We start from the raw sequence: 16,500 nt of genomic DNA, 5'->3' as shown, positions 1-16,500 counted from the left end.
ATAAATAAGGGCATAGCATCCAGGTCCAAGATGTAGAGCCACTTTATTCTGTTCTTATCATCACTGAGTACAATGCCCCTGTCACGAAAGGAGATATTGCCAGCCCAGCTATCTGGAATTTTGTAAATAATTACATGTCATTTGTGAATATCAACATGATTCATATGCTTGTGTTACAAACACTATGTGCATATCAAACTGCTGGTACAAAAGTGTGTGTTGAAAAGAGTTTGTAAAGTACTGAGCTTAAAAATGTAACCACAGTGTACCCTACTGGATTAGAACAGAAAGATACCTGCACTACTGTTAACTGTTTAGATGCATTTATTTTAACAATGGAAACTGGAACACAAGAGGTTAATTTCAGAACAATAGCTGAAATTAAATTACTTTATGGCAGCAAGAGACAGGATGTCTATACTAGGGAGCTCTCTAAGTTGTCTTGACAGCAAAAGACAGGATGTCTATACTAGGGAGCTCTCTAGGGTTGTCTTTAAAGAGAAAATTCCTAGGCTTGAGATGTGGGACTGTTTTGTTTTATGACTTCCGGGATCTGCCTTAGATCCAAGAAAAGCCCTGTCTATGTATTTTCACAGGCAGATGCTAAATGCTACCAGTTGCAACAAATTGGGGCTTTTACCTGGCTAGAGACAGATGACAAGAAATTATGTCATTCTGCAAGCTATCCCAGCAGTAATATCCAAGATATTAATTTAAGCACACTCAGAGAGACTGAGTATTCAGTATTTTCTTTGACCTGACAAGATGATTCACTCACCATATCTGCCTTGTTGCTCTACAAGTAAGTTAACTAAGATATAGTAATTCTCTAGATATAGTCAAGAATATAGCAAAGCTTAACTTAGATCTTGTTCTTTATTAGAGACTGTCTTGCAATGTTTTAATTTCCTGTGATTTTGAACTCTGATGTTGCTGTGATTATATACTGAGTATTTTCTTGTTCTATTATTATTTATTATTAAATATATTTAAACCTTTCATTGTGGCTATTTGTGAGACATATTTAAGTTCTGAGAGTACCTGCATATTTATTTGGTGACACTGTGTAGGCCACTCTTAATGGCCTTGCCTCTTGGTTAAACTAGCACTTGTATTAAACAGTAACATTGCACAGTAGGATTGGACACCCTTTGTTAAGGGCCTTAAAATTGCTGACAGAGTTGACTGGTGGCAGTGAAAACAATCTTACAGTCTTGGGCAGAAGGGGACATAGCTAGTAAACATGTGCCAGCCTTTCCCAAGTGTGTGTGTGTGTGTGTGTGTGTGTGTGTGTGTGTGTGTGTGTGTGTGTCAGCTACTTGGGCAGGGACACAAAGCACTGGTTGGACAGAGAGGGTGCTGGAGTTCTTGGCCAGTCAGCCGAGATCTCAACTCTACAGCTGTGCCAGTTGAGAGTCTAACTAGGAATCTGAAAGAGGGAGAAAACCAGCCCCAGACTGAGTGTGGTCTCTGTGTGCTCTTAAGGGAAATTGCACTTGATGAAGAGAGCTGCATCTGAAAATACTGTGTGTGTACTTGTCATCCTCCTAGTGTACGTTTCTCACTCGTGCCAGTGGTGAGGACTGAGGCTACATGACTACTGGGCCTGACCAGACATATGCAACATCTGAATGGCCACAAGATTCCTTATAAGGAGAATTCAGGATATAAATACATTGCCCTGTATGGATCATCTTAAGGCCCTATCGCCATACTCTGTCTCCTACAAGTTACTTACAGACGATCTATGAATGGCATACAAGACATCACTGGATTCGGTTCTGAAGGTCCTTTTGCACATCCGAAAAATGAACAGCATCAGAACTAGATCAGAGGACGTAAATTCATCTTGTGACATAAATAAGACATATTCGCAAGACATGCGTCTTGCAGGATTCCCATGCTATGGGATAGGCTCCCTGTCCACCTGAAGTAAAGTCCATCCCTAACCCTATTTAAGTGTATTGACTACTGGATGGGAAATTGGAAATTCTCCCAAAGTCTAGATTCCCTCGTCTCTTACAGACAGAGGCAGACAGTAATGCCCAAACTAACATATCCCCACAACATAACCTCTAAACTCCCTAATATACCATCACCATAAACACCCATGATACACTGGGAAACAACCGGGCTGGACTGCATGGCTACACTTATAAAGTGGTGATCATTAGCCTAGTGCACAACTATGAACCTATAACCATACAATGTGATGTTCTGCAGTAACTGCTGGAAGTTCTAATATCCAACTACAGGTACCAGAAGAATGAAACTTAGTAAATGAAGACTTTATATGTATATACAGAGTCCAATTATCACCACACATTGGAGTATTCCCCTTACTGACGTCATGCCTCCCAAATGTCCAAAATTCGGCATAATGTCCAGATTTTTGCCTCAGATATTTGAAAACTTTCTCATAAAAAGTGGGGCTTTCAGGTAAATCACCAAGGACTGCAGTCATTTAATAATGACAGACATTTGAGTTTTAGAGTTTATTTTTTATAACTCTGGAGCCAACATTTACATTTTTTCAAAATTACATAAGTGAGCCATGTTCTGCAGGTACTCCACACCTATTGGGGGGGTGCTGCGTTAAGAAGCTGAAGTATTAAAATCATTGCTTCTTTGCAGGCTTGTACACATATCCATCAATTCAGTCGGTAATGTCCTTGAAAAATGACTTCACTGTTCTCTACATTAATTGTACGCTGAAAACTTGTTACAGCACTAAAGAAAGGGAATGCATTTTGTATTAAGTGCAAATGCGTCACACACAACTGTTTTGCTGAAAAAATTAACTACCTGGGTAAAAAGTTTGATACGGAGATGTTTTCATATCCTTTCTTTAAAAAATTGCTACTTCATGGAAAGACTGTCTACAATATACACATTTGTGTCTCACTGTACTGTGGTGCTTGTCAGACCAAGTGAGTCAGCAGTGTTATTTAAAAATAATTTTGCTGTGCCACATGTATGACACAACTGCTTGTTATGTCAATATCAACAGTGAATGTATTTTGTTTGAAGCACAATATAAGCACTTTCATCAATCGACTTTGTCAGATCATGTACAAAAAGCAGGTTCAGACAGTGTGAATGAGGTAAGGGGACAGTAGGAACCGATGGTTAGCTCTGTGAGCCACATTCAGTGCGGTTAAAAAAGTAAAAAAATGACTGCCTCATTACATGGACTGGTATAAGCTGGAAAGATCATGCAGACCTCTAGCTTCTTTGCATCACCAAAGCAATGTTCAACAGAATGTGCTTGAATTCAAAATAAAGACATCTGAACACCAGAATGCTATGGGGACACGTCTTCAGACAGATTTTCTGACCAACTTAATTACTAATATTGAAACACTCACCACTAAGAAACAGTCACTGGCATCATTAATCAAGAGGATCTAATAATAATAATGCTGACTTATTAGTGATTAAGTTCAGAATCCAACTTCCAAGAATGAGAATCAAGATGAAAGATGACTGGTGATGCACTTCAATCACTTAAAAAATATTGCTCTACAAACAGAATCCAATGAATTTTAATGAAATCTGTCTGAACCGATTTCATGGATCACGTTTAACAAAAATCAATCCCATTTAACAAAAAGGAATTTAAGCTGCTGTAAAGGTTTCAGCCTTTACGTACTATGACACTGTGAGGATACTTCAGCGTTAACTTGCTGCAGGATCATTTGCAATGTGAAGAAACATAATGAACCATCTGTATTACATTTCATCTTTCCCAAGAAATTCCCTGGTGGCTAGAAAGCTGTGCTACTTCTACTTTAAAGGATTTTATGTGAAAACAGTACGTACAGAATAATGCAACTTCATAGCCAATCTTTTTGCATGCAATGGTGTGTGGCTGTGAAGGGTGTTACTTAGCAATGTGTTACTTAGCAACGTGTAGCTGGTGCTCGAAACTTCCAGTCATGGTTATAGCAACATTTTTGTAAAACTGCCTAACATGTACATACCCACTCCACCTGCTACCAGTATACACTTGTCAGGTAAAAATGGGTAAATGGGTATAATATCACTACTTAGTTTTTATCCTGAATGTCTGCTGTGGCTATGGAGCCACAAAGTTAAGGGCAAACAAGAAGTGAAAGCCAAAAAAAAAAAAACTTAGTAAAAAAAAAAAAAAAAAAAAACGCTGTCACAGTTTGGATACCCAGAACAGCAGTAATATTTAAGGAATACAACTGTATTTGAAATTTACCACTGCATAAGCTGCCTGGTCTTTTATTTTAAAGTGTTTGCAGATGTTCAGCATATGAAATGGCATTATAAACACTTGCAACCCTGACCTCATGTCATCAACATGCGAGGCGTTGTGACGTTGCTTAGTTAGGACGTCTAGACGCTACAAAGAAACAACACCTTTTCTACGGATCAAATAACTTGCTATAAACTTTTTGGGCTGTTTATTTCAATTTGGCTAAAGGAGCTCTGATGCTATGACAGCGGCAATGCTGAAACATTTTCAGTGAATTGACGTTTTCTTTTTGCATAAACTAAATGGATTCTTTCTAGAAAAATTACAAGCGATTTCTACTGAATCAGTTACTCAGGCAAATAATTTATATGTACTCTGTTTTGGAACTGTAACTGTAAATACGAAAACACTCATTTCACAAATGAGTTATTTCTCTAAACAGAGAAAAAAATCACTTATGAAGCAAAATTTAAAATGTGATATTTTTTTTTTTACAAACATACCTTTTGTAAGAAAATGTTCTACACCAGATAAAGAACAATAAAATTTAAAACAAAACAAAAATAATATAGCAATACATCCTTACCTCAAAAATTTGAGCAAACTGGGTTTCCTTATTGGAGAATATTGAATGGATGCAGTGAATTGAATATTTGGCTTGCCGAATGGGGCCCTTTTTGGCTTTTTGCTGTAAAACTGGAAGTAATGCTCTAAGAAAAAAAAAAAAGTTTTCAAATGTTTTAAAATTCAGCAGCAAATGCTAGTAAACTAATGAGTTTGCTTAATTTAATCAGTCACTAATTTTATTTCTTCAGCCAACAAAGGTTACATGCTGAGGTGGTTAACGAATTAAACATGTACAGTTGTAAGATCCATACTTATCCCGTCAGCTAATCAATGAGGTCATCTTGTGAAACAAGTAATGGTGGAATTTCCACTTCAATGTCGCAGTTTGGAAAGACTTCTTCTCTTATCCCACTGTCTGCAGGATGCTACCCCTCCTGTGTGTGCTATGTTGTCACTGGTCAGTCTATAAAAATAAATCTAAACTTTATGGTCCAGACACCTAAACTCTGTGCCCATCAGTACAACAATTAACAATAAGGTTGTTTGTTGCGGCCCCATTTGGTTTACAGTTAAGGTTGGAAGCTGCCCCGTTTGGCTCATAGTTAGTGCCACACCCTTCGATTTCTTTTTCAACTCAGCTTTATGTTGTACACTATCAACATTCGAACTGGCAGACACTGCATGCATTTTTTTTTCATTCATAAGTATATTTGTGTGGTTTTATGTAAGCTCATATATTTGACAAATCTCAATGGCTTTGCTCAATGTTAAATCAGTGTCTTGAAGCAAAAGCTTTCTCACTACATCATTAACACAGTACAGTTGTGTACGCTTACCATAAATGTAGATGTTAGAGTGTATTCACTGTTGCAGTCCTTACATTTGGGTTATCTGCCCTCAGTCGGCCTGATTAACAAAGTCTTGGGTCCTGTGTCAGTTGTTGTCCCTACTTCCATGACGTTAGGTTGTCAGGGGTACAAAACACGCAGCAGATGCCATTACATCAGTTTTTTCTTGCCCCAGATGTCAGGTACCCCCCTAATGGGAAGCAATTAAATCTATAAATACAAGGATATACCTCCAACAGAGAAGCAAATACTATGCTCCAAAAGCTTTTTGGTGTAAGTGAGAGGAGGTATAGCCAAAGGAAGAAAAGGGGGCTGGAGGGTGGGTAACCAGGACTGCAACAGTGAATACACTCAAACATCTACATTTATGATAAGTGTATACAACTGTACTATGTTCTTTGTATTTCACTGTTGCAGTCATTGCATTTGGGTAGATTCCCAAAGCTAAGGCTGGGAGGAGGAAAACTCTGGATTTAGAGAAAATTGGCAAATGATGATGCTTAGTGAAAGTATGTACAGAACTCCAGGTAGCAGCTTCTAAGATGTCCCCAGTAGGGACGCCCCTGAGAAAGGCTGTAAAGGTAGATGCAGCGCTGGTTGAATGAGGTCTGATGCCCTGTGGGATATCTTTTGTATGGTGCTTATAGTAGAAATGAATGCAGTGGCCTATCCATTTTGACATGGTTTGTTTTGAAATAGCTTACCCCTCTGTCCGTGCAGCAAATGCCACAAGTAGTTGTTCAGATTTCCTTTGAGGTTTAGTCCTGTCCAAGTAGAATCTAAGCTGTCTGTGCACATCTAAATGGTGCAGTATCTGTTCCCCTTTGTTCTGTGGGTTAGGAAAGAAGGTAGGCAAATGAATGGACTGACTAAGAGCCACACTGGATACCAACTTGGGCATGAAGGAGGGATTGGTTCTGAGGGACACCCTGTCCGCATGAAAGATGATGAAAGGTTCCACTGCCATAAGGGCCTGTAATTCAGATTCCCTTCTTGCAGAAGCGATTGCCTAAAGGAAAGCTGTTTTCCAGGAAAGAAAGTTTAAATCTGCAGTAGCAGCTGGCTCAAAAGGAGGAAGAGTGAGCTTTTCCAAGACAAAGTTAAGATCCCAGGCTCGAGTTGAAGCTCTCCTGGGCGGCCTTAGATTTTTGGCCCCTTTGAGGAACTGCTTGAGCAGTGGGTGAGAGGAGAGGAGGCTCTGTGCTACAAGGAGCTGAAATGGCTGAGGCATGAATTCTGATGGAAGAAAAAGACGAGCCCTTATGAAGCATCTCAGACAAGTATTATAGAATATGAGGTAAATTGGGCACTGTTGTGTTCATTCCTTGAGAATGGTTCCAAGCACAGAATCTTTTCCATTTTGCAGCATAAGATTTTCTAGTACTAGGCCTCCTTGCCTCTAAAATGATATCCATCACTGATTTACTGAGGGATAAAGGAGAGATTAGGTAATTAGCCAGGCTGCTAGGTTCAGGGTTTGCAGCTGAGGATGCAGAATCAAGTTCTCCTGCTGAGACAATAGGGAAGTAGTCTGAAGCAGGTGCCATGGAGCCAAGCGTGACACACTGCGCAAGAGTGGGTACCAGTGTTGGCAAGGCCAGTCTGGTGCAATTAAAATTGTCCTTGGCTTGTCCTGTTTGATCTTTAGTAGTACCCTGGAGAGCAGAGGAGGAAAGGCATAAACTGATAGGTTTTTCCAGGTGAAGGATAGAGCATCCGCTTTCCAAGCTTGCTTGTAGGGAATCCTTGTGCAAAATTTGCCTAGTTGATGGTTCTGGGGGGAGGCAAACAGGTCTATATCTGGGCTCCCCCATTTGCTTGTCAACATGTTGAAAATCCTTGGTTCCAGTTTCCACTCGTGTGGTTCCATGAGGATTCTGCTTAGTCAGTCTGCCAGTGTATTTAGTTTTCCTGGCAGGAATTGAGCTTGTAGATTCACTTGGTAGTTCAAGGCTGGTGTTCCACAATGCCATGGCTAGTCTGCAGAGGGGGTAAGAATATGTACCCCCCCCCCCCTGCTTATGTACCACATGACAGTGGTGTTCTCCGTCTTTACCATTAGTTGTCCTGGAAGAATGTGGTCCTTGAAGGCTGTCAGAGCATTCTGTACAGCTAACATTTCCTTTTGATTTATGTGCAGGTGCATTTGATTTGGGTTCCATTTGCCCTGAGTGCACTTCCCTGCCAGGTGAGCCCCCCATGCATAGTCTGATGCGTCTGTTGTTAAGATTTGTTTGGCGGGGGTAATGTGAATGGTAGTCCCATTTTGGTGGCAGGCCTCTGCCCACCAAAGGAACTCTAGGCGTAGGCAAGGTATGATAGGAATCCTTGCTTCCAGATCTTGTAAATGTTGAAACCATAGGCTTTTGAGATACCATTGTAGTTTCCTCCTATGCAGCCTCGCACATGGAATTAGAAGAATGCATTAGGCCATGAACCCCAAGGCTTTCCATATTTGCCTTGTAGATAGCTGGACTTTTGTAGCCACTTGTTTGAAGTAAGTTGTCAAATGTATCCGTTTCTCTGGTGTGAGGAAAGCCATCGGGGAAGTTGTATTCAAGCTTGCTCCCAGGAATATAATTTGTTGACAGTGTATCAGTTGGGATTTCTTTTTGTTTATGGTGAACCCCAGACAAGTCCGTACCGTTTGAACAAACGTAAGATGATTCAAAAGAATGTCCTTGCTTTCTGCCTGAATTAGACAATCATCCAGGTGTGGGTATATCTGAATATTTCTTTGCCTGCAAAATGCAATGACTGGAGCTTAGCACTTTGTGAATACCCTGGGCACAGCAGACAAGCCAAAGGGCAGTGCAGAGAACTGATAGTGCATGTAGCCTGCTTTGAAGCGTAGGCATCTTCTGCAAGACTCCCTGACAGATATGCAGGTATGCTTCTTTTAAGTCGTGTTGTCAACCATGCATCCTTGCCTAGCACAGGAAGCAGCTGGTGAAGAGTCAGCATTCTGAATTTTGGAATCACCAGAAAGGTGTTTAGAACAGAAAGGTCCAGGACAGGATGCCATGTACTGCCTTTTCTGGGTACCAGGAAAAGTCTCAAATAGAAACCTTGTCCCTTTTCCTCTTCTGGTACAAAATGACTAGCCCTCAATGTTTAAGAGAGACAGTACCTGATTTTGGGCCTCTGCCCACTGACTTGGGAGTAGATCTGGCCACCCGCTTGGTGTTGGTAATGTGTGGAAATGAAATCTGTATCCTTGGGGCACTATTTAAAACCCATTTGTCCTGGGTAATGAGTTCCTAGTTTTTGGCCTGACGAAGCATTCAGCTGGGAAGTCCTTGGAAGTCTTAAAAGCAAATCAATGAGATGGATTTCCATAGGGCGGAGTCTTACTGCTCCCAGGTTTGTTTGTGGAAACCCCCCACTGCCTAGTCTTGTGTGTCCCTTGGGAATGAAACCTGTGGATTCTGCTGTGTCTGGGTTTGGCTTGAGAAGACCTGGAGCAGGCTGGAAAGGATCAATTTTTAGAGGGCCAGTGCCTACTAAATCTAAGAGGCTGAACTTGTAAGAAATCTTTAACAGTCTGCACAGATGTAGCTTTATCTTCCATCTTTTTAAGAACTTCCTCAGCCTTGTTGCCAAACAGGCGGTCCTGATTCAAGGGAGCAGCCAACAATTTAGCTTTAATATGATCAAGCAAAGATTGCTCCTTAAGCCAAGCATGCCTTCTGAGCACAGACCCAGTAACAGCAGCCCTGCAAGAGGCCTCTAATGAATCAAAACCACATTGCAAAGTATGTTTTCCAACTTGTTCAGCAGAATGCATTAAATCCTGTAATTCTTTATTTTCCATACAGTCAGGAATCAACATTGTTTTCTGTTTAAGCAGTCCAATAACATGTTGCTGATACTTTAACATATGAAACTGGCAGTTTAAAGCCCTAATGGCCAAGGTTGCAGAAGTGTAAACCTTCTTACCCCCATCTATTCAGCGCCCTAGAGTCTCTATCAGAAGGGGTAGGATTTTTAGCAGTAAAAGCCTTAATGCCCTTGGGCCACTGTGAAATAGTCTCTGGATTTGCAACAGGATTTTTAAAAAAGTAACTTGTGGGACTCGGTGACCCTGTAGTATCTATCAGGTTTTCTGGGAGCAGGAGGCAAGGAATCAGGGGCCAAACTAGATTCCGAAAAAGCATCATCAACAATGTCTAGTACAGGAGGAATAGCTAAATGCCTATGCTGAGGTAAGAGAAGGAAATCCCTAAGCCTCTTTTTTGAATCAGAAAAATCGTGGCTTTCCCAGTGGAAATGCTCCCTTAAGAGTATGTAAGGTTTCCCCAAAAGAAAAATCCTTAGGAGGGGAAGCAGAGGGAATGCAGTCCTCTGCATCAGAATATTCATAAGTAGATAAGAGCAAATCCAGATCATCAGATGAATCAGAAAAAACAGAATCCTAGTCAGAAGATTCATAATCAACTTCAGTCCTAGGCCTCTTAAAAGGGGGGGGGGGGTTGGCTACCCCTGATTAGAGTTATTAGATCTTCAGCCATTCTTATTTGTTTTTTAGGCATAGAGGCTTGCGCATGTGGCCTGGACGTCGTTTTTTTAAGCACGGTTCAAGATTTAGGCCTAAGTAAAGAAGGAGGCGTTGGTTTAATATGCAAGTCCATAGGCCTGAATACACCCTCAGAAGCAAGTGCCTGCACAGCGGCTCCAGACCCATGTAAGGTAGAGACATCTGCGGGTTCCATAGCTGAAGCATCACGTGGAACACCGGACTCCGAATGAGTCTCAGTAGAGGCCTGTGAATAAGAAGTAGCGTGTATCAGGGGCTGTGAAAGCGCCTCACTGAGTACCTGTGAATTGGCGACTGGCTTAGGAGAAGCATCGTCAGCAGTTTTGGACCTCGGCAGCCTCTGTGTTCATCTTTGCATTTTTTCGGAATCCCGGTAGTCGGATGGCTAACAGACGACATTTCTGGAAAATTAAACAGAGAACCAAAATATTTAGAGGCAAAAGTATACAGACGACAGATAATGCGCTGATTAAATTAAGCACAAAACCGACAGCAAGGTACATTGTGGTCAGGGCCTAGGCAAGGAATACAGTATGAATGAAAATCTTTATGAGGTATTTGCTTTCCACAAGTAATGCAATTAACTTTTACTGACATCGGTAAGGAGCAAGAAAAAGTTTCCCCAACGGGGTACTTAGCTTTAGTCGATGTCTTCGGTTCTGAAACTCGAAAATGAAAATTTCAGGAGTCGGCCGACCGGCACTTGCGAACTGCTTCTGCTTCAGGCACCGTATGGAAAGAAAGACTGATGGAATGGTGTCCGCTGCATGTTTTTTACCCCTGACAACCTGACGTCATGGAGGAAGGGACAGCAACCGACGCAGGACCCAAGACTTTTTTAATCAGGCCTACTGAGGGCTACCTGCAAGCAGATAACCCCAAATGTAATGACTGCAACAGTGAAACATGAAGAACATCTAAGGGTGACAAGGTGTACTTGGCCATGTGGGTCTGGTAGTTTGTAGCTCTGAAGGCCAAAGTAGCCTAGGTATATATTTTTTTGCCCAACCTTTCCATAGTCTTGATGTTTTTGTCAGCTGGGAGAATGGTAGTAGTAGGTAGGAGTTTGGCAGCTTTGTCATTAGAGACTGATATAGTAGCAAGATCAGCAGGTGGGCACTTACTCAGATGCTTAGCAGTGTCCGGCACCTTATAAAGCCTGCCTGCTCTGCATGGGGCAGGAGGGTGGGAGTCAGGGTTCAGAGATGCAGAAGAAAAGGCATCTAAAAAGGCAGGTAGGCTAGGAGGAAAGTACAGTTTTGTACCTACCATAAATGTAGATGTCCGATAGATATGCAACTGCAGTCATAACATATGGGTTGTCCTACCTCAGGCAGCCCTCGGTCGGCCGAATTCCAAAGTCTGGGTCCGGCGTCGGCTGGTGTTGCCTCCTCTCTGACGTCACAACGGCTGGAGTATAAAGGCATCGGCCGACGCCATCTTCTTCAGTGTTTCTTGCCCCAGATGTCAGGTGCCCTCTTAGGAAGGCTAAATTTGGTAAATGGATAAAAATAATCCCAAACATGCACAACAGTAATAAACAGATACACCATAGGAGATACCCCCAGCTGAAGGGAAAAGGGGTAGGGACCCAAAAAGAAGGATACAGAGGGGTAGGAGGGTGGGAAAATCCGACTGTAGTTGCATATCCATCGGACATCTACATTTATGGTAGGTACAAAACTGTACTATGTCCTTCAAGAATGCAACTGCAGTCATAACATATGGGTTGAATACCACAGCCAAGCTGGGGGTGGATGGAACTATGATAAGGATGGTGTAGCTAAAATCCCCTGCAGGACTGCCGAAGCAAAGCCTGCGCGGGATCTGGAGTATAAGGGCAGGTGGTAGTGCTTGGTAAATGTATGCACGGAGCTCCATGTAGCAGCCTCTAAAATGTCCTTTATTGCCACTCCTCTTAGGAAAGCTGTGGAAGTGGCTATAGCTCTGGTGGAGTGTGGCCCAATATTGGCTGGCACACCTTTTCCATGAAAAGAGTAGCAAAATCTGATGCAATGTCCAATCCACTTTGAAATTGTTTGTTTGGAGATTGCTTTTCCTTGTACTCCAGCAGCATAGGCTACAAACAGCTGGTCAGACTTTCTGGTGGCCTTAGTTCTGTCCAAGTAGTAGCGCAGTTGTCTGTGTATGTCCAAAGTATGCAGTAGTTTTTCCCCCCTATTTTGAGGATTGGGGAAGAATGTAGGTAGATGAATAGCTTGATTTAGAGACATCCTGGAAATAACTTTTGGCATGAATGTAGGATTGGTTCTTAGAGACTCTGTCTTGATGAAAAATGAGGAAGGGGGGCACTGCCATGAGTGCCTGTATCTCCGAAACTCTTCTTGCAGAAGTGACTGCCAATAAGAAGGCCGTCTTCCATGAAAGAAATTGCATTTCTGAGGTTGCTGCTGGCTCAAATGGAGGAAGAGTTAGTTTTTCCAACACGTAGTTGAGGTCCCATACAGGTACTGGCTGTTTTCTGGGAGGTTTGATATTCTTTATCCCTCTTAGAAACTGTCTTAGCAGAGGATGCGAAAACACTGGAGGGTCACAGTTGTATTTTGCTGAGATTGCTGAGGCATGAATCTTTATTGAGGAGTATGAGAGTCCAGTATGAAATAGTTCTGCCAAGTATTCTAATATCTGAGGTATACACAGTAATGCTGTGTCCTGACCCCTTTTGGCATTCCAGATGCTGAATCTCTTCCACTTGGCTGAATAGGTTTTTCTGGTGGAAGGTCTGCGTGCTTCCAGCAAGATCTCTTGAACACATTTGGAAAGAGAGTTAGGTGTTGAAGTCATGGTAGCCTCCAGGCTGTCAGATGCAATGTCTTCAGGTCTTGATGTACAGTCCTGTAATTGTGTTGCGCTGGGAGCAGGGGCCATAGGGTCAGAGGCCATGGTTTGGTCAGAGTTATGGTCAATAGCAGTGGGTACCAGTGTTGCCTTGGCCATTCTGGAACTATCAAGATGCCTGTTGGTTGTTCTGCTTTGATTTTCAGTATCACCTTGGTCAGCAGAGGCAGGGGAGGGAGTGCATAAATTTTTAGAGAATTCCAGCTGAAAGAGAGAGCATCCGTTTTCCAAGCTAGAGGGTGGTGAGTCCTTGTGCAGAACTTTTCCAGGTGATGATTTAAGTGGGAAGCAAACATATCTACGTCCGGTCTTCCCCATGTCCTTGTCAGTTGAGAGAAAATGTGAGGGTGCAGCATCCATTCGTGTGGATCCATGAAATTTCTGCTCAGATTGTCCGCCAGTACATTGTCCTTGCCTGGTACAAACTGGGATTGTAAGTGTATCTTCAGGTTCAGGGATTTTTCCCAGAGAAGCATTGTTAGTCTGCAGAGGGGATAAGAATGAGTGCCTCCCTGCTTGTTTATGTACCACATGACAGTGGTGTTGTCTGTCCTTATTAGCAAATGTCCTTGTTGTAGTGATTTTTCGAAAGTCTCGATGGCATGAATCACTGCCAACATCTCCTTTTGGTTTATGTGCAGATGTCTTTCCTTTGGCGTCCATAGACCTTGAATGCATCTGCCCTCCATGTGCGCCCCCCCATCCATGGTCTGAGGCGTCTGTTGTAATCATTTGGCCTGCTTGAGGTCTGTTGAAAGACATGCCTTTGTTTAGTTGACTGGCTTGAGCCCACCATAGAAATTCCTTCTGCAGACATGGAATAAGTGGGATTATGTCCTCTAGGCTGTTGTTGTGTTGAGACCATAAGTTTTTAAAATACCATTGCAGCTTTCTCATATGAAGTCTTGCCGAAGGTATCAGAAGGATGCAAGATGCCATGAAACCCAGGGCCTGCAGGATTTTCCTTGCAGTCAGCTGGGAAAGCTTTGCTAGGCCTTTGAAGTACTCTGGTAAATGCTGCTGTTTTTCCTCTGTGAGGTAGGCCATTTGGGTTTCCGTGTCCAGTTTGGCTCCTAGGAATGTAATCTGTTGGGATGGTAGTAATTTTGACTTCTGAATGTTGACTGTGTATCCCAAGGCCTGCAGTAGATGCATGACATAGTCCAAATTCCCTTTTAAGGTTTGTTTGTTGTCTGCTTGTATGAGGCAGTCGTCCAAGTAGGGGTATATTTGAATCCCCTTGCTGTCTGCAGTGTGCCATTACTGATGCCAGGCATTTCATGAACACTCTGGGCGCAGTAGATAAGCCAAATGGCAATGCTGAGAATTGATAATGCTCTGTCCCTGCAAGAAATCTGAGGTATCTTCTGCAGCTTTGTCTGATTGGGACATGCAGGTATGCCTCCTTGAGGTCCAGAGTGACCAGCCAAGACCCCTTGCCCAGCATGGGAAGAAGTTGCTGCAACGTCAGCATTTTGAATTTTGGCACAATGAGGAAAGTGTTTAGATTTGACAAGTCCAGTATGGGTCTCCATTTGTTTTCTTTTCTTGGAACAAGGAACAGTCTTGAATAAAATCCTTGGCCTTGCTCCTGAGGAGGAACCCTTTCTATTGCTTTTATACTTAATAGCTTGGAAACTTGAGTGAGTGCCTCTGCCCTTTGATGATGTGGCAGGTTTGGCATGCCTTGTCTTCTTGGTAATGTGTGGAAGTGGAATCTGTAACCTTTGTCTATCAAATCCAGAATCCAATTGTCTTTGGTTAAGATATGCCAGTTTTGTGAGAATAAGGCTAATTTTCCGCCCAAAGGTGCTTCTCTTTGAACCTTTGTAAGCGGTACGAAAGTGAAGTCATTGTGATTGTCCTTGTGGTGCAGCTGAACTGTCTGCGCCACTTCTTTGATTTGGAGGTTGCCAGTGGCGGCCCCTGTAAGATCCTCGGTGTTGCCCTCTACCCCGGGCACGTCTGCTTTTTCCCCTTTGAAACTTGTCAGAGCCGGGGAAGGACTAATTCTTTGAGGGCCAGTTTCTGCTGAATCTGGGTGGCTGAACCTGAAGGAAATCCTTGACTGTCTGTACTGACTTTGCTTTTTCCTCTATGGATTTCAATACATCTTGTGCAGTAGCACCAAAAAGCTTTTATTTTTCCAAAGGTGCATCCAGTAACTTTACTTTAACATGGTCAGGCAAAGACTGATCCTTCAACCAAGCATGTCTACGTATCACAGCCCCAGTCATAGCTGCCCTACATGAAGCTTCCAGTGCATCATAACCACACTGCAGAAAATGGTTATTAACCTGCTGAGTGTTATGTATATGATCCTGCAGTGCCTTTTTATCAATAGGCTCAGGAGAGGCTAACTTTTCTGTAAATCATCCAGGAGAAAATCTTGGTACTGAAACATGTGAAAAAGGCAGTTAAGAGACCTCATGGCTAGGGTAGTAGAGGTATATACTTTTTTACCCCATCTCTCCAGGGACCTTGCTTCTCTGTCAGCTGGCAGTGGGTTTTGGCAGAGGAGGAAGCCACTCCCTTGGGGCCCTGTGAAATAGTTTCTAGATCCACAGAGTGGGCCTTAAAAAGGTGCTTGTGAGTGTCAGGGACCCTATAATATCTGTCCGGCTTGACAGGAGCAGGAGGAAGAGAATCAGGGTTGGCACTGGAGTCAGAGAAAACATCATCCAAAACATCCATAACTGGAGGGATAGCCAAAGGTCTGTGCTGGGGAAGCTTGAGGAAAGTACGAAGCCTTTTCCTGGAGTCAGAGAATTCCTGACCCTGCCATTGAAAATGTTCCCTCATGGAATGCAGGACTTCCCCAAATGAGAAATCCTCTGGAGGGGAGGCAGAGGGAATTGACTCCTCAGCATCAGAGTCCTCATAGGCCTGGAAGGGTTCTTCTTGAGTATCAGAATGCTCAGAATCCCCAGAGGCTTCATCTGAGGAGAGGTCGTCCGCCTGCTCAGTTCTAGGCCTCTTCTCTGCAGGTGGCTGAGAACCCCTGTCCGGATGAGGCTGAGACCCCCTGATAAGGGAAATAAGGTCTGCAGCCAGAGACATGATCTGCTTATCAGATGAAGGGGCCTGGGCAGGTTTTGGATGGGCCTTGGCCTAACTGGCGGCCTTAGCACGTGCAAAGGCCTTGATGGACATGGATACAGGAGGCCTAGCAGCCCCACGTGCAGGCGTTACCTTGTCCACAGGAATGGTGTCGGGTAGATCCAGAACTTCGGTTTCCGGAGGAAAATCAACAACCGGCACCGGAGAGATCTCCGAGACCGAAGGTCGTGTTAACGCTGTGTCGTCGGCCTGGAGCGGTAGATTTACCACTTCCGAAGGGACCGGAGCGCTAGCAGAGGGTTTAGGAGTAACATCGGTAGTGGACGCAGGCCGAGGATGTCGGTCCCGGTCCTTGCGTTTTTTAGCAGATTGGGTTGTCTGTTGATCCGACGGCATGATATACG

At 43.1% G+C, this 16,500-nt stretch overlaps 1 protein-coding gene across 2 annotated transcripts in view; it reads right to left on the bottom strand.

The window, feature by feature from the left end:
- Positions 1–16,500, bottom strand: part of PDS5B (PDS5 cohesin associated factor B) — a 3,703,643-nt gene that overhangs the window by 1,642,391 nt on the left and 2,044,752 nt on the right. For both annotated transcript variants that reach the window (XM_044073218.1, XM_044073219.1), the window contains exon 20: positions 4,812–4,935. In XM_044073218.1, the coding sequence (XP_043929153.1) occupies positions 4,812–4,935 (124 nt within the window). The remainder of the gene's footprint in view (positions 1–4,811; positions 4,936–16,500) is intronic.

The sequence above is a fragment of the Protopterus annectens genome, chromosome 5.part1 (genome assembly GCF_019279795.1).
Source record: "Protopterus annectens isolate FY-2018-M chromosome 5.part1, PAN1.0, whole genome shotgun sequence".
NCBI classification, from domain to species: domain Eukaryota; kingdom Metazoa; phylum Chordata; order Ceratodontiformes; family Protopteridae; genus Protopterus; species Protopterus annectens.
Note: the sequence above shows the minus strand (reverse complement) of the source record. Positions and strands in the feature narration are given on the sequence as shown.